At 37.7% G+C, this 23,236-nt stretch overlaps 3 protein-coding genes and 1 long non-coding RNA gene across 8 annotated transcripts in view; 2 read left to right on the top strand and 2 right to left on the bottom strand.

The window, feature by feature from the left end:
• The first annotated feature begins 755 nt into the window (after positions 1 to 755).
• LOC132699523 (pleckstrin homology domain-containing family A member 4-like) lies at positions 756 to 14,799 on the top strand. Of its 4 annotated transcripts, none has more exons than XM_060666292.1 (10): positions 756 to 819; positions 6,911 to 6,976; positions 8,634 to 8,828; positions 8,884 to 9,121; positions 9,991 to 10,162; positions 10,280 to 10,548; positions 10,829 to 11,094; positions 12,748 to 13,191; positions 14,243 to 14,400; positions 14,456 to 14,799. In XM_060666292.1, the coding sequence occupies exons 2-10, from the start codon at positions 6,911 to 6,913 to the stop codon at positions 14,706 to 14,708; spliced, it is 2,061 nt and encodes a 686-aa protein (XP_060522275.1). In that variant the 5' UTR covers positions 756 to 819; the 3' UTR covers positions 14,709 to 14,799. The 4 variants fall into 4 exon arrangements, with proteins under 4 accessions (XP_060522275.1, XP_060522274.1, XP_060522273.1 ...); XM_060666291.1 differs by lacking the exon at positions 756 to 819 and adding an exon at positions 2,853 to 2,949 and having other exon boundaries at positions 8,637 to 8,828; XM_060666290.1 differs by lacking the exon at positions 756 to 819 and adding an exon at positions 2,853 to 2,949.
• LOC132699524 (uncharacterized) lies at positions 835 to 2,810 on the bottom strand. 2 transcript variants are annotated; one of them, XR_009618516.1, is made up of 4 exons: positions 2,540 to 2,679; positions 2,219 to 2,442; positions 1,841 to 2,106; positions 835 to 1,601 (listed from the first exon to the last, which is right to left on the bottom strand). It is a non-coding gene; the product is annotated as an uncharacterized LOC132699524 (long non-coding RNA). The 2 variants fall into 2 exon arrangements; XR_009618515.1 differs by having other exon boundaries at positions 835 to 2,106; positions 2,540 to 2,810.
• A 1,696-nt stretch (positions 14,800 to 16,495) lies between the features above and the next one.
• LOC132698995 (ATP-dependent RNA helicase DDX47) lies at positions 16,496 to 19,211 on the bottom strand. The gene is made up of 7 exons (XM_060665369.1): positions 18,969 to 19,211; positions 18,651 to 18,909; positions 18,314 to 18,464; positions 18,012 to 18,264; positions 17,735 to 17,958; positions 16,873 to 17,005; positions 16,496 to 16,819 (listed from the first exon to the last, which is right to left on the bottom strand). Exons 1-7 carry the CDS (start codon positions 19,059 to 19,061, stop codon positions 16,565 to 16,567), a joined length of 1,368 nt encoding a protein of 455 aa, XP_060521352.1. The 5' UTR covers positions 19,062 to 19,211; the 3' UTR covers positions 16,496 to 16,564.
• Positions 19,212 to 19,613: 402 nt separating this feature from the next.
• Positions 19,614 to 23,236, top strand: part of LOC132698994 (E3 ubiquitin-protein ligase Ubr3) — a 26,538-nt gene continuing 22,915 nt past the window's right edge. Inside the window, exon 1 of the mRNA XM_060665368.1 lies at positions 19,614 to 20,226. Coding sequence (XP_060521351.1) covers positions 19,998 to 20,226 — 229 coding nt within the window. The 5' untranslated portion in view covers positions 19,614 to 19,997. The remainder of the gene's footprint in view (positions 20,227 to 23,236) is intronic.

Raw genomic sequence — 23,236 nt, 5'->3', positions numbered from 1 at the left:
GAACGCCGTAGTGGTCAATGACGATTTCCATATGGATTTTTTCAAGTATATCATGCAGCGATGTGATAAACACGTAAATTCAAAATTGTCTCACTGTAGTATATATTTTAGGAATTTTTGTATTAGGGCTAATAATTTATTCCCGAAAAGGTCAATTTTCAGAGTGTTTCAGATTTTATCCCTCAGCCTCCAATTTCAATAGGTTCCGCTATGGAGCTAAGCTCTATAGGTAGGTAAAATTTCAATTCGTAGCAATGTCCAACAAACTGTCATTTTTACGCGCCTTGTACAGCTCGTGGACTGTTAAAAAGAAGCAAAGTTTGAACCATGTAGCTCAAAGTCCAAGAACGGAGAACGGACTTGGCAAAAAAAAATTGATCATTTTTGTACTTAGACTCACCGTTACCGAGATGTCGAGCTTAGTGAGGAGCGCGTATATTTTCGCAAAGAATCGATTAATAATAATAATAATAAGCTATTTTTCAATACTACATAAGTTAAAACTAAAAGTTTGCAAAAAATAATTTTAAAATCATAAAAGGGAATTCGATGATAAGTCGACTAATCGTTATGAACGGCGGTGCAGTAATTTCGGTTCGTATTGTGCCCGGCTCCGAAAAGTTCGCCCCGGATTTGAAACGGAAGTTTGTTTCCGCGCTCGACGGCCTTGCCCACCGTCGCCGTCGCGTTACTTTTACCGTGAACCGAGAGCGCTTTTCCACTCGGGAACACCATAAATAATAGAATGTTCGCGAAGGATTTCGATATAGCAGAAGGTCAAATGGCAGACTTTGCAATTTGATAGTCGATGCTAGATAGGTATAATCCGAATAGGAATTAGGAAAACGGTGCTTGTTTTAAAGATACAGGACGTACATCGGTTGCTAAATCCGCACAGGACACATGAATTCCTATGCATTATTTCCAAAAAAAATAGGTTAATGTTATCGAAACTAACCCGTGAGTATCTTTTGAATATTTTGTTGCCATTATCGCCCCCTATTTATTACAGTCACCGGCTAAGGTAAAAGTTGACGTCTATCAAATCAAATTTATAAAAAATTTATGAATGACAATGTCCACAACAAATTTTTTTTTGCAAAATAGGTAGGGTTTACAGCTGATGACGGGGATAAAACTGATTATAAGCTGATTGAATTCACTGTGCAATTTGTTCTAGCCAGTTGCGAGTGAGCCTTGGGATAACACATTTATGGGCCCCTACCCCTAACCTACTTTCCAAATAAGATTTCCTATAGCCACATTCGAATCACATAAAAATGTACTTATGGTGATACAAAAGTACTTTAAGTCTACAGCATTGTGGACCTGGTTTCTGGACTTACGGCCCAGAAATGTCCCTAGTGGCCCCATCAAATCTTTTGTTATTGAATTGGTGTAGCAGAAAATATTTGCACTGATTGTTCTCTTTTATGATGTAAAACTGTGAAAATGGTTGAAATGAAACAAAAATTTAAAGAACAGGCATTTTAATAATTATTTCCGAAACATAGTACTTCCGCCATAATTTTTTTCCATCCACATTTCCTTGAGTTTGAGAGTTTGACATGCAATCCACAGTGCCTTGTCTAAGTAAAAACCTATAATATTTTTTATTTTTAGGACAAAGGCAACTTCTATCTTTATACACCTTATTAGGAGATGCCAGTAATTTTTTTAATAAACATCAAACATATTTATTTAAGACTTCAAAAATTACCAAGAAAGGTCATATACCTATTGCCACTTGGATACATAGATTGTTATTTAATATTTGTTGGTGGTCCTTATTAACTAACACAAAGGTTACCTACCGAAAAAATATAAAAAACTTACTAACCACAGAAAAAAATAAAAATTTATGCCTATATTTGATGAATGGTAGGTCCAACATATTGGTTAATATCCTTTCGTACAGGACCTTGTGACAAAAATGGCTCATGCCAAGCTTTTTTGCCAAACTGTATAACCAAACTAATATCTAGGTCGCTCGCTTGCTCCCAGAATTCTAGTCAAGTCTTTCAGTTGTACAGGTACATTCGATTGCTTCCACCTCTGCCTAGAGGTACATACTGAGTTGAAGCAAGTAAGGCACCTTCAGCATTTCTAAAATTAGGTTAACATAATTGAAATTTATTAATATTTATATAGTTTCAGTAGTACAGTGTTTGATCGTACACATTTCAATAAATATTTTTATTACTAATAACTTCTTTACCTTGTTGACTAAATTTGACTATATTCTTTTTGTCTCCTTTCTTACACATGTTCGTAACTCCTGTCTTGTATTTGGTCCTTCAAGTGTTTATGATTATGTTGTCCCTTCCTTAAGATGAACACACCGTTCTCCAACTTTTCCTGATGCTTGATATTTTGTTTCTGTGCTTCTGAGATATCTTTTTGCAATAACTCGAATATTCATATATTTATTAACCTTTAATCCTATAAATTGAATAATGTTATAAAATGCGACGTTTCTGCACTAAACATGCAAAATACCTTTTTTGTGAACTAATATAAAATATTAAATCAATTTTACCTCGTTCCGTTACACCTTCTGCATGTATAATACATAAAGTCGTCGTGAAAAACTATTTGTTAAGGCGATATGTTCCTGTTCTGCATTGCCCTATGAAATTACTACCCACAATTAACTGAATTCCTGTTTAAGAAAAGTAATAAAATGTTAACTTAATAAGATAAATCATTTTAATTAAGTTTCACAATTCATATCCCTATAAAAATCGCTGGTTCTAAACTAAACATTCTGTCTGCTGTCACAAACCACCCCCCGCCCGAACCCGAACGCCGTTCGGGATTTTCGATCGTTTGAACATTCGTTCATTTGCTACCATCTCTTTCACTGCGCTCGACGAGTATTAACGAGGCCGTCGTCGGGCAAAGAACGTGATTTCGGTTCGATCCGTCGGATTTTTTATGTCAAACGCGGTAAGGATTGCATGTTTGTTTTTTGAGCCCGCGCGCGGTTTTGCGGTTTTGAAACGTTGCACGGCGGGAAGTGAACGACGCTGCGCGATTAAAATTCGCATTTATTTTTTGTTTTAAATATTCCGATGCCATCGATAAGCGAATATTTAAAATATATCTTGAACATGAGCTACTACAAGTACAACTGGATTTTTTGTTTTAAATCTTTAACATGTTTAAATTGTTTTAAAAATTAAAAATAATATTTTGTGATGTTTATTTTATAATTTCAATCCAAATTGAATTATTATTAAAAAGAAAATCGTTGGCGTTTTTTTTTTAATTTAGAATGTTTTTTCTTTGAGCGTAATTTCCAAACCATCATCTAATTCTCAGCTAGGAACCAAATTACGAGCCTTATTTGTATCTGAAATAGGAGAAATGGCGGTGAGAATCCTATATTTTATTTCCCCCGTAGTTACAAAAATTTCATTTCGCGTGATTCAAAAATTTTTATTTTTCGTGTTGCACGCCAAATTCCGTTCTAAACAGTTCGTGCGGCGTATGCTGCCATCCAGATCCATTTACGATATTATTTCGAGGGGTTTGCCCCACTTAAAAACTAATAATCTAATGCAGGATGTAGGAAGCGAGCCAGAGAATATTAAACGATAATTCAAATTTATTGAGCCATTTCAACACGCCTACGGCCGAATTTTCTTCCACGTTCTCGCGGAACAATTCGATAAAATGAAAACAAATAGAGAACGTTCTATCTATTGCACGTGCAACAGGAAAATCATTTTGATTAGATTTATAAATTGTCAACAAATTTGCTCGGATGATGAAAACGTTCGGTTCTTCTAAAAGTCGTTGCCTTTAAGGAAAAGTCGATCGGGATTTTCCCGAAACATGTAGTCGTCAAGTTTTCTGGCCCTATTGATGTTGTAATAAACAGCCTTTTATTATACTTTTCGTTTTTTAAATTAAATTAAATACCGTCCGTCTTGACGAATAGAAACATTTATTAAATATTCGGATCATTATTAATTTATGATTTTCCACTTTCTTCTCGCGTTCACTTTCCGTTTTTTTTTTCGCCGCCACATGTCCGACAAAGCATTAGACGAGCTCGGAAAGATTCCCATTTATCGTAATAATATACGGACTGCGTTTAACGCAATTTAATTTTGCGCTCTACTTGCGAATACACTATCTCCCGACGATAATTAATTGCATTTGTTCCTCCTCGGTTGAACCGGAATCGCCGCATCTATCGAGTGTATGAAATGAAATGTAGAAAACGGGCGGGATTTTTGTTACCGATTTATCATTGTAGAACGCGAGAAATTAACGAATTCGGTAAAAAGTGAATAATGCACGGTTTCTAAATAATAATGCGTAACGTGCATACAATAGACAGAAACCGAATTGTGGAAAAAAATAGCTCAAAGCAAATAAATAATAAATATTTGAGTCCAAAAGCACCGTAATAAATAACAGTAAATGTTCAGTTGAAAATGTCAATAATAGAGAAGGAGATAGGGATATTTTACTGCTTGTGTACGAGGATTTTTTACAAGCTGTAAATGAACTTCAAGCCACAGTGTTGCACACATTAAAAAAACACGAATATTTTTTCAATAAATGCAGAGTAACATTTGGTTTTGAAATGGTGGAAAAAGCAAATAATGATGAGGATTTTGAAAAAAATATTTGTTTCACCGATGAATTCAACAATGAACCAAATGTTTAAAACTGTCGGTATTGAAGCCTAAACAATGAAGATCGTTTTGTTCGTACTCGAAATAAAACATATTCAAAAAATAAATGTTTTGTTTTGGTTAGTTTAATATGGACTATAACCTCACTTCAGAAACCTATTTGGACTTATTATAAAATCAAAGCGAACACGCACTAGGGAGATCTGGTACCAGTCCCGTCCATAATTCCCGTATGGTTAGGAAGTACTTTTAACAGGAATATTATTGGCCAAAGGTTCCCGAATCATTTATATCTCAACTTTGCTGTAAAATGTGCAGGGGGACCAATATTTGTGCACCTAACAATTTACGTGGGATTTACTATGCTCCGTTCGGGAATACATCATCTGGTATATTATTAGTTCAGAGATACAAAAGCGAATTAATTCGGAAAACGCTCGTGAATCCAGATAGGCATCGGGCAAAAGAAAGTGTAACGAACTGCCTGTTCACGACTTATTATTATAAATTTCATTGCAACCGCCGATGGAAATCCGATATTTATTTTTTTTTTTGCGAAACGTCGGGTAAAAGTACGATACTAATATCAATGATTACCTATCAACGGAATGGCAGTCGGTTTGGCTCGTTTTTAGGGTTTCGAAAGTAAAGTTAGTGCCAGTTTGGTGGATTTAGAAACATGCGGGATTCGAAAATTTACAACCAATTCGGATTTCGTAATGCTGGTCAAATAATTGTCGTCGGATTAATTAAATTCCGATATAATCAGCAAAAAAAAAATGCAACGTTCTTTTCACTTCGCCACGCTTACAATGCGTAAAAATAGCGTCACGCTACCGAATGTCGTGCTTTTCCGATCCCGAATAAAAATATAATATGTCGAACTTTAAAAAAAACGTATTTTATCCCCCCACGAGGTGGTTTAAACTTGGAATTTTTGTTCAAGGTCCTTTCGAAAACCTTTAAAATCATCGATTTTTTTATTTACGTTTTATTTAAAACGAAATTTTATAAGCATTTTTTTACCCCCTGAAACATTTAAGAATTCGAAACCTTTTACCCAAACTATGCATTGATAATGATAATAATGTCACTCCCCATCCCACTTTCCCGTGAGGGCGTTTCGATTTTAAATATAGTTCCATGGGGGAAACGTGTTGGGAACGGAAGTAGAATTACAACGTTGATGTTAATTTAAATATATTCTTGAGTGCAATGCTCCTTTTTCTACATACAGATATATCACAGCAGTTTTTTTACAAATGATGAAGATACTAGTTGTACCCATTTGCCTATTGTCCACACGGAAGTATATTCAACCGCGGTCGTTTGAAAGAGAGAGTTTTTTTTTATTCGGTTGTCAGCAGATTTTCGTCGACGACCAAATCGCGCGAACGGTCGTAAAACGACGGTTTGGGTTGCCAATTAAACTTGTAAAGTTTTAATGTTTCTTATTTATTTCGCATTTCCCTTGTCGTGTAGTTTTTAGTGATGTTTTAAGACCCCTTTTTCAAGGTCAGTTTTCATTAAGTTAATTAGTACATCGGTTACAGCAAAATTAGCTTTTTGCGGCTTTTCAACATAATAATAATAATAATAAAAAATACATGATTTTTTTCGGAAGATGAATCCTAAAATACACCACACTCAAAAATTTTAGTCCGTAGTATACTGCTTAGAGCAAAATTAGTTCTATTTCATTGAACCTTATTTCATTTCAACAAAATTTATGAAAAAATGTTGGTAGTTAATAGTTTTTATTAGCTCTTTATCATTTTACGAAGCCCTATCCCATCAACATTGGATAAGAAAAATTAATGCTTACGTTTCTGTGATTCTTTTTTTTTTTGATGAGTCACGTTTCTCGAAAAACCCCATTGGCAAGTTCTAATTATTTAGTGACTTAGTTACTGGTATAGTAGTTATTACAAAATCGGCTATTCATTAAACGTTTCCACGTCTCAACAAAATCGGTTGTTTTTTTGAATGTCTCAGGTTTTTTCAAAACATCCTCTATATAACTTAAAAGTTGTAGTTAGTTACTTGATTAGGTAGTGGTAGAATAGTTTAGGAAAATTTGCTTTTTATCATTGGACGTTGACACATTCCAACAAAACTGAATGTGATTTTTTCTACTTGCGCTGTTTGAAACGCTTGTCGAATTTGTCGACACAATATTGTGCACATTTTCACCTTTGTTCTTATCGATCCCCACCTCACATAGACCGGTTACTAAAAGCGATAATTTAAATTTCCAGATGGACGGTATAGAAAAAAACGTCGGAACGAAAATTTCCGGATACCTGGAAAGGAAAAGCAGAAAGGTATGGTCTGTTCATAGATATAAGAAAGTGACCAATTGCTTTTGAATGGGCGGTCATTAACATACAATGCAACAAGATTATTACCTAAAGTTTCGGAATTTAAATTCAGGTAAAATTATGGTCCGTAATAGAAAATAATTTTATACCTACCTGTGTTTAATAATATTCTTTGGTTTGGTATACTACTTAGTTTTTTAAGTTTATTAGTAATCATTCTTATTTCGTGTGTAATGCAGCGTGTGTTGAATAGTGTGCGAATTATGCAAAATATGTGCGAGCCTAGTGTATTTCAGGAGATGCTCCCTTCCAAATGTAGAAAACACTATTCTATTGAGACTAAGAAAGTTACAAAGAATGTTTGTTTGACTCTCATTGAACGTGGTGCCTTTAGAAGAAACGGCCACATTGACGAAAATTGTGAATAATAATAAGCGATGCTGACATTTTCTCGAGTGTATGTGATCAAGATATAATACGGCGTAAAATTTACCAGCTATGCGAGGAACGAAGCTTGCCTACATTAGATATCTTAATTAATAGGCTTGAAAAAGATGAAACCCGGGTTAAATGTGACAGAACTACCTTATAGAAGTGTATTCAACACATGGGTTTTAGATTTAAAAAAATTGGACAAAGGCAAGTTTTAATGGAATCTTTTAGAATTCGGAAATGGCTACTGGAATATCTAGAAAAAAATAGGATTTACAGAGAACAACAAAGGCCAATTGTTTACTTGGATGAAACCTGGTTCGACACTTGTGATACCCTGGAAAAGGGTTGGGTTAACTCAACTGTTAAGTGTAAAACAAACGCGCCATCAAAAAGAGGTAAAAGAATAACTATTTTGCATGCTGGCTCTAAAGATGGTTGGATTCCAAATGGACTTTCTCTGTCTGCGAAAAATATTAAAAATTCTTTTCTGGATTACCATGAAGACACCACCGCTGATTTATTTGAAAGTTGGTTTAAAAACAAACTATTTCCATACATTCCTCCAAATAGCGTAATTGTAAACCCCTTCCTCATGTGACACAAAAGCAACAATCCAAAACTACATGTATAATAACGACATTTATATTCACGAATATTATACCAAAAAGCAATTAATTGAGGTTCTCCAAAGCTTGAACCTTACCACTGTATATTTAATCGCATTGAACATGTTTGGCACCAACTGAAATCTGCCATTCGTCGTAACAATGTTTTTCGCCGTGTTAACTCCAATGTCCTCAAACTTATAGAAACCGAAGTTTTTAACATCCCTCCACAAAGTTGGGGAAATTCTGTTAAACATATAGAAAAAGCAGAACAATCGTATATCCATATTGCAAATAATATAGAACAAATAACAATTAGAACAGGCGATGATAGCGATAGTGATACTGATATATTATGTGAATAATTTTAAGTAATTTAAGTAGGTAATAAAAATAATTTGTAATTTTATGTTAGATTTAAAAATGAATACATACATAAATAAATAAATATTGTTTAGTATCTTTCCTAACAAAACCCCAAATAATTAACTTCTAAGCAAAGTAAGGACATGTTCGGCCATATTTCATTCTTACAACTTTCACTTTCTTATATCTAAGAACAGACTTTACTTCGATAAACTTGTCGTGTTTACTGTAAAATTCTCGCCGGGCGCTTTCAGAAGATGATGAGCTGCTACAAGAAGTACTGGTTCGTCTTGGAGGGCAGACTCCTGCTGTACTATCGATCGAAGGACGAATACGAGGCTATATCGCCATGCAAAGGGTCCGTCAACTTGGGGCCGACGTGTGCCGTCAAGCCTTGCGCGAGGATCGGGGCGTTTCAAATCGTAAGCAGGACCACGACCATCACCCTGGTAAACCCTTTCGGTTTTGGCATCGACGCCGTAGCCAGACGATGGTGCGTTTTAGAGGGCCGAGACCAGGGAAGATCAACACAAATGGATGCAAGCGTTGACGGGGGCGTTGCGGCCTAGCGAAAGTCCCGCGAGGCTGAGCCATTTCCGGTATTCCTTAGGGGAGTTGAGTCCGGAGCCGAAGAAGCCGCTGGAAAGGCAGAACACCATGCCGGAACGACTGAACGCGCCGAGGCGCGCCAATCCGGGGATCATCGAGAAATTGCAAAAGTTGGGAGCGCACTCTTACTTAGGTACGAGAAAGTTTTATTACACATCATAATAATTATAACACGAATATACGTGTTTATAGAGCTGGCAGATGCTTGAGATGTTAATTATTCTAAGATCGAGTAAAACAACTTATACGGGGTGTCAGTAATTAAGGTGGGGATTTTTCGGTACATTTTTTTAAAAAAACTTCATTTAAACAAGCTATTATCTTGATTCGGGTTTAAAGGCCGTCGTCGATTGGAATTACTTCCTAACGTTTCGCTAGCACGAGTGGCGAGCTTTTTCAGAGGTCCTTCCATCTCCGATATTGGACGTAGACATCTACGAATCCGAATCCCGAATCAAGATAATAGCTTGTCAACGGGCCGCGAAAGCCTTAACCAATTTTTCATTTAAACATGTACCACTTTAGATATATTTTAGTAAAATTTGGCACTCATGTAGGAGGCATTATTTTGTGTACCACTAACAAAATTAATTCTCTGCACAGTCATAACTTTTTATTTTGTTATATTATTTCATTAAAATCGCAAAAGGAAAAAGGACAGTCTTCTAATATTCGTAGGAGTTGACAAAAACGATAAGGAACCACACGGTAATGAGCGTTTTGACGACCCTCATTTTAAAAGTGATGTCGCGACCTGCTATTACAATTGAGCCGACGTCCTTTTTCAGCAAATCTTTGTCTTTTTTTTTTTTTTCAAGAAAATGTCCACTAATCTTTATAGTTCAATAATGATTTATAATTCTCTAACATTAAGAAATATAATATTGCAACCACGAGGCAGAATATTTAGTTTGTGTTCGTCTGAGCGAAAAATTACAATATTTTTAAAACGTTGAAGGATTTGAAATTCAAAATTAGCTTACTAGCCAGGGAACTTTATAGATTTTTCGATGACCAACGTTTACAAGAAAACTCAACCTTCGGCGCGCTCGAATGAAGACGTGGCGATCAGCGATCCCAGAAATACTCTACTGATTGATAACGGGGACTATTCAGCCCAATGGGACACCGATAAATTTTACGAAAAGATACCCCAGGAAGCAACAGTCCCAAGGTATATTAAGTGGCGTCAAATGTCGGAAATATCCACCTTCTTCCTTACACTTTTTCACTCGATGAATTGTTGGACAACGGGACGACACTGGACTTAAATCATATTTCGATATTTTAGGTCGGACATCGATGCACGCCAACCGTCGCTGCTGATCGAAAACGTCGAATACGTCAGTATTTCGGAATCTAACGGCCACAAAAACGAAGAAGAGAAAATTTACGAGGAACCGAAATACGACGTCATCGATTACAACGAAAATTCCGTGACTCTGGGCGATTCGCCCGCTGACAAAGAGAACCCTTACAGCGTACCCATCTTGAACGGCGAATGCGAGGTTTCCGAAAATCCCAGAATCGGCTCCGCGTCCAGCGAAAGTTTAAACGAAGGTACGGAATACACGGAAGTGCCAGATCCATCGATGTGCGCTTTGGAAATAAAAGAATGTTTTTTTTTAATGTTTGCCATATTTAAATTATAACAAGTACAAGTACTTGCACCACATTAACTTAAAATTTTGACAAACGAACATTTAATTTGGCGTTTTTATGTACGCCCGAACCAATTATATATTAGGACAGCGAAGCCAAGTTTGCAGTCTTCCTCCCAGATGTCGCGACTTTTTTATTTAAAGCGGCATCAAAATTGACTATTCGTTTCCCGACGTAGAAAGGACCACCGCGAAATTCTTCGGGGGCTTTGTAAGGAGGAACAAAAAAGACGGCACGGAAGGCAGAAAGGCGCGCCTAAAAAAGTCCGAAAGCTTCCTGCAAAGGGTCTGGAAGAAGAAGACGAAAAACCAGAAAAACAAAACCGGCGAGCTGCTACTGGCGAACAACAACATGCTGAACGAACTTGAACTGTCCGACGCCGGTACGATTAAGATGCTGAGCGCTTTGCAGAACGTGCTGGAGAGCAAAAAACCCATCATTCAGGTAAACGACGTACGGTAACCTCAATTTTACCGGTTAACGTGCACTTTGCTTTATTTTCTTTCAAAACTGACGTACAACGAGATGAGAGAGAATATTTTCATAAAATACTGTCAAATTTGTCATCTTCTAGTACTAGTACAAACTTACAGTAACATTAAGAATTAAATCGCTAAAAGTTTTTTTTCCGTTTTTTTAAATATTTATCGCATTTGGCATTTAAAGAATGTACAAGATGGCCTATCGGAAAATTTCGTGGATACATCAGCAATCAAACTTTTTTTTCTACTCCCGTCTGTAAAATGCCTAATTACACACCGATCTAGCGTGCGGCGAGCGTTACTTTACTACGTCGGTTTTGTTTCCCGGGGATCCGAGCCACTTCGGACATTTCCGGGATTTTACAGCACGGGTTTTCGGAGATATATACCACACCTTGAATTTTGACGTTCGTCAATTCTGACCGTCATGTCAGTGAATGTGTTCGTATTGTTTCGCGAAAATATACCCAAAAACTAACCGTCGTAAAAAAGTATAGCATGCAAAACGTTCGGTAAAATTTTTCAATCACCATTTCCATTATAAACATGACGAAAAACTTGTGTTTGATAGTTTTTTGGAACCTAAATTTAGTCATTATTTCTTGTTAGTTATTTTACTGCAAAAGAAAATTGAAACAATTTAAAAAAAAACAACAAATAATGCAGAAAATACCAATATGGGAAATAAAACAAATTGGAAAATTAATTTCTTATTTGCAACATTTAGAAAATATATAAAAATATTTATTTTTTATAATGAAACTTAATGCGTCACTCGGTAAATATATTGATGACAGGGTTCGAAGATTTACGACCATATAATTCGACGGTGATGTCCGCAAAATGAAGGGTTTGTTTACACAGGTGCAGACTATTATCGCCGAGCTTGCTCGAAGAATATTTTTGCGTTTTCGGTCTGTCTTAATACGTTGACCATGCCATGCCATTGACTGACTGTATTATGGTGTTTCCGGATAAATAAACGTTTTGAGGAGACTACGCCAATTATTTTCTTACACTAATATATACATAATAATAATATATACATATGTACATTTTTTCTGTCTTTATATTTTATTTAGCTATATAAATGTTTCATTTTTAGACATTAACCAAATTTATGTACTTTAATAACTATTGGCAGACATCATTTGTTTGTTTCGTTGTTTTTTTCTGCCACACTTCGTCGTTTTCTTGGGTCAGTTAATAGGTTCAGCATTTTTACAATTGAAAAACGATCTTTTGCAATTGGTCATTATATATAAAAAATGTTAGAAAGTTCCGGAAAATTGATAATTATCTATGCAAATAGTTCGTATTTGCGTAGATAATTATCAATTTTCCGGGAACTTTCTATCATTTTTTACATATAATGACCAATTGCAAAAGATCGTTTTTCAATTGTAAAAATGCTGAACCTATTCATCGTCCGTATATAGCAATATAACATTTTAAATGTCTAAGTGAATCCAAACAAACTTTTGTCTTCGCGCCGTCTACCAAGCTTAAGTGAGATTAGCTAAATCGTAGGTGAATTTCGTTTTGGTGAAAGTAAAAAGGCTTTTTTGAGTCTTCTTTTAATTATTTTGGAAGCGAACGGAATTTCTGATTCCAGCAAACCTTAATCGGCGAAACGAGAAAGAGCGAACTCGGTCGAGAGACCGCGCAATACGCGAACAGTCCCTCTTCTATCACAGGGGATGCCGGATGTCCGGAGTTACCGCCGAGAAATCAAAAACCTATGGCTGCATCCCCGTACCCCGACGCCCCGAAAAGTGACCAATTGATCGGCGAAACCGTAGACCGGTCGGAAACAAACAGCGAAACGAAGGAAGAGACGCCGCGAGAGGGCAAAGTTAGGAACTTGATCAAGAGGTTCAGCGAGGAATTCGAGGGCGTGGAAATACGGCACAAGAACGCGTGGAAAAAGCCGGCCACCGACAGGAATTCCGGGGACTTGGACAAGCTTCTGGACGAACTGTCCAAGGTGGCGAGCGCGCCGATCATGACCCCCGGAGTGACCACGAGCCTCGTCGATCCCGAAATGCCGGACTCCGAGGTAATCGCCGTCGTAGTTTCGAATATTTCTTTAATCGCGCCATCTAACACGTGCGTCCGTTGAAACCTCCGTTTCTTAACGAGAGCAATATCCAAATTACTAAACGAGGTAAAATTATATAAATGATTTTCTTTCGAGCGTTAAATTTTACTCGCATCCGATGAATCGGTAAAGATAATTTCAAATCCCAACTGGAGAGGGGATATGATAATAAAACTCGGAAATGTGAATTTTTTTAAAATTGTTTTTATTCACATAATTTTCGGTAGTTTTCAGAGCAGTCAGTAGGAAAATAAAGAATCAAATAGTTTTATTTTGTAATTTAAAGGTTAGGGCGAGAAAGGGTAAATTTATGATGGCCTATCAAAGATTTCTCGACGGCTTGTCGATTCCGATGAAAACTTTCAGTATTTGCTGCGACATAAGTGTGGAGTGTTTGGGATATGGAAACAAAATGAAAGTCATCTTAGATACAAACACTTCTGCTCTACTTCTTTTGGCCGCTTTCCTGATATTTCGGGAAGTTTGTCTTTCCATTGACTAAATACTCATTGCCACTTCAAGGCTAAAAGCCAGTCTTCCCTGCATTAATGTTTGTCAAATTAAGGGCAAGCAAGTGCAGTTATATTAAAAAAACGATCATTTGAGATAAATTTTATCCTTTTGACCTTTTTTTTTTTCATTTTACCGTGCGACGCCAGGTAGCCGTATGAGTCGACTTTTGACAAGGCGTTAAATGGATGACAATGATCCAATATTGCCGGGTCGACAAGCTTTGTTCGCAGGCAAAGATTTGATAGGATTCTGTGGCAATCAACATTGAACTACGGTCAAACATTTAACCTCGTCTTATTTCTTTTGAAAAAAGGGAAAGATAGGGAATATTTGTTTTCGGTTTGGCGAGATTTTGTAAGGATATCGGATCTCGTACTAAATTATTCTTAGTTTGTGCGATAGTTTTTAATTTTGAAGAAAGCGGAATCGCACACTATTCGCGACACATCGCATTTTAGAGACTAGATCGCGTCAAAAGTCGGCACCCTTGTTTTAGTTGCTAAAATTGATACCTATAAGGAGACGGCGACTGTCAGATCCGGATTACGACGTGCCCCGGTCGCACAGGCTCGTGAACTTGCCGACGCGCCAAGAGAACTCTGTTACCGGAACTAGATTTTTCGGTCCAGCTTTGGACCCCGTCGGTCTCGCCAAGTAAGAAAGATACGTTACTTGTGCTAAAGGAAAATGCATGTTTGGCGTTTTTCAGAAGCCGGAAGTACGACAGCATGACTCCAGATTCGTTAGAAGTCGATCCCAATCGGGATATATCGTATCAGTCGCATGATTATCTCAATATCATTAGGAGCAGTCATCACAGGATCGAATATTTTGTCGAAAACAGCTTGTACGCCGAGCCCAGATCGTCGGTCCGGTGCGATCCACTAAAGGTCGCAGAAGACCCGGCCAACGATAGCGTTTTCGATGACTCCTTGGAGATGCCCATCCAGATTGCACCATGAGTACCTCGCAAAGCGCGTCTATTATTTTCAACACCAAAGAGTGAAATGCCACTGTCATTTTTTTTTACTTTATTTATGAATAAATACGTATTCAGGAATTGAAAATTTATTAACGGAGTATCGAATAGATAAGTAAGTTGTGAAACTCATATGACTGTAATAGGACAGCATCAATTTGCTTCTTCTTTACTTCCATTGGCCACATCAAGCAGGATAATAGGTTCATTAATTTTAACAAATTGCAGTAACAGAAAGGTCATCACAAATATGAATTTCCTTTGTGCAACGTAGCCGGCTCGAAAATTACGAAAATTCCCGCAAGTTGAGATTGATTGCGTCATTAGCGGAACAAAAACATCGTTTTTTTCACTTCCCTTTGATGACCTCTCCTCTTTCGTTAGTTTTGGTTAGTCGACGTGCGAAATGCATGCATGTTCTATATAAAAAGTCAAAGTGGTCCTAGGGGGTTGATATTTGGGAGGATGCTAGAACTTGCCGATGCGCTACATATACATCAAGATATACACTTACAAGTACGTACAACAAATTTCAGCATTCAGATATATAAAATTCCCGACAGATCTTAACAGCGATTGCGCGGGATTACTTTGTTTCGCCAAAGCACTTTATTCATCAGACCAACCATTTAAAAATCAATTAAGCAATCGATCGAAACAACCCTGAAGATAACATATTTGCAATCCAATCGGTCGTTACTTTAAAAAGGCCTAATCTCTCACCCATGTCCAGTATTACCATGCTCTTTCGAGCTTATATCAAATAATTTCAAAGCCCCAACAGATAAACATGTCTCTAGTAGATGCATTTAAAAGGTTTGCCTCTGACGTTATTATGATAAATGCACGAGCTGCAGAATAAAAAGTAAAAATTCACTCCGGGCACTAAATAAGAATTGTCAACTTTTGATATTTCCTGCTGTAACGAAAAATTCGCGTTTGCCATCCTAACTGATCTCCGTCGAAAGCTCTTCAGCATGGAATACCGTGCAAAGATTTGCACAACATAGACTGACAAAATGTTACTCTGAAAGTATGCATAGATTAAGACGCCTTCATTTTTCTTATTTACAAGATAATTTTAAGGTTGATACGTTTCAGAAATCTTAAAAATCTCCAGTGACGCTATGACACTCTACAGCTGAGTTCCGACAAGAAACGCATTAGTTTAGAAAAATTAGACGCTTTTTTCAATAGATGGTGCCACGAGATGCAATCCTGCCTGAACCCGATGTGGGGAGTATTAATTAATTTTATTCCGAAACTTCAATTGATATATAGATGGCGCCACAAAGCATCCTGCTGTAGGGCTCGGGAGGCTGTCGTCCGATTACGATTAGATAAAACAAGAACTCGCACGACAGTATCTATTGGCGCAACTACGTAAAAATAAAATAAAATTGTGCGTAACGTCTCCTCTTCTTGGCGCAATTAACTTCTCTGTCAGTCCGTCCAATAAACCAGCGACCACGGACAACCAAAAAAGACTCCAAAAGAATCAGAGATCAAATCCCCACATTGCCTGTCCGTTCCCGCTAAACACGTTGAAATTATTTTTCCCGATTTTTTAAATTGCGTTACGATAAAATGCGCTCACTTCCAGGTTTGGATAAAACAGCCCGACTTTTTGTGGCTACGACAACTCGAGTCCATTATTTTTTGTGCAAATAATCGCACTGACAAAAAATAAAGTTAATTTTTAAAATGACACACTCTATATTAATTGCGCGGCCGTTTTATATGTTGGAAAATTGATTGAATAAATGTAGAAAATTATACCAAAAATTGTCAACACATTTTATTTTTTTAATAAAAAAATAACACTACTTAAAATAGGTCTCATTTCCTCTTTTTCTTCTTGCCACCCTTTATCCTCTTTCTCACTCCGAGGGCGCCTTCCGTATCGTCGTCGTCATCCCCGCCCTTCCTCTTTTTGCCCTTCTTTTCTGTCAAGTCCTTGAGCTCCGTTTTAGCTCTCTTCTGAGCCTCTGCCACCCGTTCTTGTAACGCCATCACCTCGTCCTCCTCGGTCTTAAAGAGAGGAAACTGCTTCCCGACCAAATGCTCTATTCTCTGGTAGAGTTCCACGTCGTACTGTAACCGGCCGAAACTTAGTCCACGTTTACGCTTGCACAAAACTTAATTACCTGAGTAACAAAAGTGATGGCCTTGCCGGATCGACCCGCCCTGGCGGTACGACCGACACGGTGAATGTAATCTTTACTGTGCGTGGGTATATCGAAATTTATCACTATATCTACGTGGGGAATGTCGAGGCCCCTAAAATTACAAAAAAATTTAACGTTCTGAAAGGAACCAGGAGTAATATAATTCATTTTATTTAAATATTACTCAGAGGTAGTGACGAATAATTTCATTAATTATCAATCAACGTTGTATCCATCATTTCAAAATTACAAAAAATATAAAAATTTAAAGTGACACAAAAAGTAGGGCCCCAAAGAAATCACACCTTATATAACCTCTTTTTCATAAAATATTACTCAGAGGTTGTGACCAAGCATTAGTTAATAATTTTATGAATTTTGAATTAATGTTGTATCATATTTTAACAAAAATTACAAAAATAGTAGGGTTCCCTTCAAATCATGCCTAACAGATTTTTTTTTTAAATATTATTCATGAATTGTGAAAAAATAAGATAATTTATCAATTAACGTTGCATCACATTAAAATTAAAATTACATAAATAGGGTTCCAGTTATTTTTTTTCATAAAATATTACTAAGAGGTAGTGACCAAGCAAAGGTTAAATGTTTCATGAATTAAAACATATTAAAATTAAAATTATACAAAACGTAGCCAGGAACCACCACTAATAAAGTTTTTTTTTCTTAAAATATTACTCAAACATGGTGACCACAAATTATTAAACGCATCATATCAAAATTAAAGTTACACCAAAAGTGTGGTTAGTTTTGGCTAGTTAGTTGTGAGGAACCAAACCTAATAGAAGTTTGTCTTAAAATATCATTCAGAGTTTGTTACCTGCTGGCCACGTCGGTCGATATCAGGATCGAACGATTTTTGGCTTTAAATTTGTTTAGCGCCGCGAGCCTCTTGTTTTGGGACATTTGACCGTGAAGGGGCACTGCGGTGAACCCCAGATAACGTAACAGTAAGGCGGTCCGGATCGTGTTGTTGCATGTCGAACAGAAAATCATGAAACTGTTGCCGGCCAGCTCGTTTAATATGTGCACAAGATAGACGTCCTGAAGATTGGGGAAAAATTGTTTTCGCAAATCCCGTTATCGACGTTACTTACCTTAAATTTTACGGGGATAAATATATAATACTGCAACAGCTTATCTACCGTTTGATACTTGGTCGACACTTCCACTTTGACCGGATCCTGCAAGCACGCCCTCTGCAATTTTTTAACTTTCTTAGTCATCGTGGCGGAGAACAAAAACGTGCGACGCTCCCTCGGGATAACTTTCAGAATACTGTCCACCTCCACCTCGAAATCCATATTTAAAATTCGGTCCGCTTCGTCCATTACCAAGTATTTGAGAGCCCTGCAAACGTTGCTCTCGCAAAATGTATATTATATAACGAGAAACGAACCTCAAATTAAATCCTTTGGTATTCTTCAAATGGTCGACCAATCTGCCGGGCGTCGCGATAATAACATGTGGTTTTTTGGCTAAAACCAGCGCTTGGGTAATCATGTCCATACCGCCGACGATAACGGCACTTTTAACTCCAATCCCGGCGCCTAAAAATGACAAGGGCCCGTGTTTTTTGCGACAAACTTCCCGCATAAACTCGTAAAGTCCGAACGAAACTCAGAGGTAGTGACGAAATGATAACCAAAATCATTTACGATTCATAAAACTTCAAAATTGCACATCATATAGAACGCTTTATATGCTTAATTAGTCCCTTAAATGGCAATTATTACCTAATGCTTCGAATTGCTCGGATATTTGAAACGCCAATTCTCGGGTGGGGGTCAAAATTAACGCAAAATGACGCTGCGGATGCTCCAGCAACGCTTGCAAAATTGGCAGGGCAAACGCCGCGGTTTTTCCAGATCCCGTTTCCGCCAGTCCTATTATGTCTTTCCCCTGAAAGGCGACGGGAAGCGCTTCCCGCTGGATTTTGGAAGGCGTTTTCCATTGCAACTGTTCGCAAGCTTTACAGAGGACTTCCACGAGACCCTAACGGATAACAGCTAACCACGTTAACGGTTTAGGTTAGTTTCAACACGTGTGCTCACCAAATCCTTCCAACTCACGGGTTGAGTTTCTGACGCGTCCCCTTCCTCTTGCTCCAATTTATTATCAACTTCCGCGTCGTCACGTTCCTCCATTTTCGATAATGACGGTGAAAATCACACAAAAACCCAAAATTAACGCGTAACTTAGAAATGGTGTTATCAAACGCAACCACGGAAAGTTGTATCGGCTGTGATCCAGTGTTGCCGGTTCTTTTGCTTGCTTCTCTCCATTTTATTTAGAACGCGCACGTGGGAGAGAAAGAAGGTGAAGATGCAATGGCAACAATGGAGCAGAGTTTAGCATTCCGTGTGAACAGTTTATGGACTGTAGGCACTTCTCGTTTCCTCAAAACACGCGCAGGAATTTCCAGTTCCATTGCGCTTTTCACGTACGCGGTAATTAGCGGAAAATTGAGCGGATATTTTCCCACAGCGAAGACAGAAGAAGAGGGGCGGCCTGTTCTGTGATCGAATAAGTCGTGTCCAAAAAAGAAGAAGGCGTTCTTTGGTAGAAATGTATAATTACAATAATCGTAACTGTAGCCGTAAACGCAAATCATGGGATTTAGCCAGTAGCCGTAAATGAATTCGCTTTTAACGTGTTGGCTACACTTTTTGATTCCGTCGTTGACGTTTCCGCGTCTCGAGTGTGGTACGCCTGCTGGCATGTTCGCAAACGGGAAACTATAATGTCCGCTACGGTTGGTAATTCTAAGGTCGATTATCGTTTGAATAAAGCGTTTCCGAACTGGGGTTAGTAGAAAACATTTCACGGGACGACGGTGTATCGTGGTCGAGCGTGTCGGCGGCACTCTGCGTTGCTATTTTCTGTAAAATTCGGCTCGGGAAATCAAGTTCCGCGTTCGAAACCGTCCCCGTCGGGTGACGTTTACGTCCGATCGCGGAATGAGAGTCACGTTAAAGGTCTGTGTCCGCGATCGAGTGAAATCGTAGTGTTTTTCTTCACGCGTCCTTTTTTCCGAGTGATTTTTTTTCGAAACATGTCGTGACGCGGCGCTTTGGTTGGTGATGGCCTCGACGTCGAATTTTGAGGCGAGGGTCCTCATGGCGAAGGGAAAACGGGCGACGGCGGCGTACATTCACGCGGACTGCGCCGCCGAACGAAACCCGCAACACCTCAACGAAGTCCTGGATATTTTGCTGAACCCGTCGAAATCCATAATCGACTGGGAGACCATCGACTGGTGCAAATGGCTCATGGCGGGTGGCAGGACCCCCAACGAATTCGCGAGCACAGGTAAGCGAATGAAAAACCGTCGGTTTAACCTCGCCGATGTCCTTGCCCGTTATTCGCTCGCCCCGAATGACTCACGTCCGAAATTAAGAGACGTTTTTTGACGTTCCGAAAATAACGCCGAGTTTTCGGCGTGCAATTTTGAGTTTTTGACATCGGCACCGCGCGTGAATAATTCGGCATTGGTTTAACAGTGGCTATAATTCGGAACGAACAAGTACATTAACCAAAGTAAAAATATCGCACCAGGACGATCGTTACTTATAATTTATGGCAAGTGCAAAGCTCTCCTTGAAAATAAACCATATAAATTACGCGGAAACGTAGTCGGACGCTTTATTTATTATTAATATTTTATCTGCATATTTCCCGATTACAGAACTGGACTGTGACATAACTCGCCAAGGAGACTAAATATACTCGTTTATGCAAATTATCGCGAGCGAGAGAGATATACTAGTAATAACGTAAGATTTATGGAGATCGAAGAACGTTTCGAAAATTAATACAAAAGTCTGCGTCCTCAGTACGAGTTCCATATCGATACAAATATCGAATACGTATCGATATAATTATAGCCCCGTTTTGTGTAAATCGTTACAAAGACATTCGAAAATTATTTAAATATATTGTAAATATACAGGGTGCCCCACTGCCTAACTGCCATAGCTTGGGAGAAACCCCTTTATTAATTAGTTGTTCAAAATGTCCGCCCAGTTGATGCATACAGCTCTTAGAATTGAAGGCTCAGGATGAGCACGAATAGTTTCTACTGCATCGGCAATTCTAGCTAACAGTTTTTCTCCGTTTTCAATACTGTCTGCATTAAGTTTTCAATCTTCCACATAAAAAGTAATCTAAGGGATTAAGGTCAGGTGCCCTTGCTGGTTTGTATAATTTTGATGAAGAAATTCTGTTACTTGTCGACCAAAGCGAGGAGGTGCGCCATCGTGCTGAGGTATTGGGAAAGGAATTAGAGGAATTAGTAACGAATTGATGACCATTAGAGGTATTAATGAATGAATATTAATATCTATTAAATTTTTAAATTAGAGAATTAGAGGTGTTAGTACGGGAATAAGTTACCTAAAATTTTAAATTTAAATGCATCGCCTAGTTACATGTTTTTGAATAAGGGAATTAGTATGTATTAGATGTATTAGCCAAGGAATTATTCGTTATAGAGGTATTAGTAATGATATTAATGTCTATTAGAGGTATTACTAAGGGAATTAATACGTATTATCCTTTTAAAATTGGAAATTTACAGATATTACTGGGAATTAGTGGAATTGGTGACTATTTTTGGTATTAGTAAAGGAATTAATGTGTATTTGAGGAATTATGTGTCTAATATTGGAAATTTAGACTCATCACCAGGAATTAGTGTTGAAATTTTTAAATGAAAAAGAATTAGAGCGGAGTAGGAATGAAATTAGTATGATTTAGAGGTGTTAGCAAGGGAATTAATGCTATTAGTTATTAGGAATTAGTGTACAGATTTGTGAATTAGGAAATTAGTACCTATCGCGGTGTCCCATCCAGTACGGATTGTTGCCCAACGTTTCGGAGGTCGTCGAGATTTGCCGCCGGCGACGCTAAAAGAAGCGAAAAACCTTTGTGAATTAACACCACATATCTTGGTGCATATACTTAGATTGGAATAGTCAAGGTTACAATACACGACTTGGGGTCGAGCCTACCGATACCTATTTTATAATTCTCTCAGGTGATATTGGAAAGAAAAAGGCGTTTCATTCGTAAACGCGTTACTTAATGCCGTTTGTTTTTTTTTTAACCGTCGTCGTTACTGTTCGAGCGCTCGCGCGCGCGGCGCTGAGACGTCGGAAGCCGGGGTTGAAAAATATTGTTATAAAGCTGACCGCATCAGCGGTCCCAGGGACGGCGGCACTCAATTTATTCCAGCCGGTGGCCACCGCTCTTGCTCCGGTTATATAATTAAACATAATTCAGACCGGTTACGGGCAAAAGGCACTGCTAATTAAAAGGTTCGCGAGCGAAAAAAACGATGTTAATTATTTCGGGTTCGCGGTGAAAATTTTACTCGTTCCAGGGGCGTGTCCCGTAAGCTTTGAAACGGGGGAGCGTTACAATAAAAAAAAACTCACATATGACCATCACATCTTACTAATACGGCTAATGCGCACTAATTCCATTATTACTAGCTTTATTTCGTTCCAATTCCCTAACTAATGCTTCTAATACCTGCTAATTCCCTAATTCAAAAACTTGCACACTAATTCCTAGTAACGCTTCTAAATTACCAATTTTAGATAATTAATTTCTCTAATACACATTAATACCCGTATTAATTGGCCCCTTATTAAAACGTCTAATATCTATCTAATACCCACTAATTCCATCTATCGTATCTATAACATTCTAATTCCCTAACTAATGCCTCTAACTCATAGGAATTCCATAATTCAACAACTCTATACGCTAATTCTTAGTAATTTTAGATCATTAACTCCTCTTATACATATTAATTCCTTTGCTCATACTCATTCCGTTATTAGTACCTCTATTACCCTCTAATTCCCTAACTAATGACTCTAATACCTATAAATTCTTCAATGCACATTAATTCTTTTATTAATAGCGTTAATAGGCACTCATTCCGTTACTAGTACCTATGTTGCCCTCTAATTCCCTAACTAGTGCTTCTAATATATTCTAATTCCCTAATTCAAAAACTTGTACACTAATTCGTAGTAACTTGTAGAAAGTTGAAATTTTTTTATCTGAATCGAAATAAAAAAATTACTATCTCCTTTCAAGCATTGCTAACATTATTCGATTCTTTTTTATCACTGTATATGAAGATTGGCTTGAGGCGTCAACGAATTTGTATTGCTAAAAACGCAAATATATTGATTACTGATAACAGGAAAGTTTGTGGTTTAGATTTAGACGGTAATGAATAATATGGAGCTCGTACTTAAACTGAGTTGATTTTTTTTACAAAGTTAAATACCAAGTACGTAATATT

This window comes from Cylas formicarius, unplaced genomic scaffold, assembly GCF_029955315.1.
Source record: "Cylas formicarius isolate icCylForm1 unplaced genomic scaffold, icCylForm1.1 PGA_scaffold_3__17_contigs__length_32017465, whole genome shotgun sequence".
Classification (NCBI taxonomy): Eukaryota; Metazoa; Arthropoda; class Insecta; order Coleoptera; family Brentidae; genus Cylas; species Cylas formicarius.
Note: the sequence above shows the minus strand (reverse complement) of the source record. Positions and strands in the feature narration are given on the sequence as shown.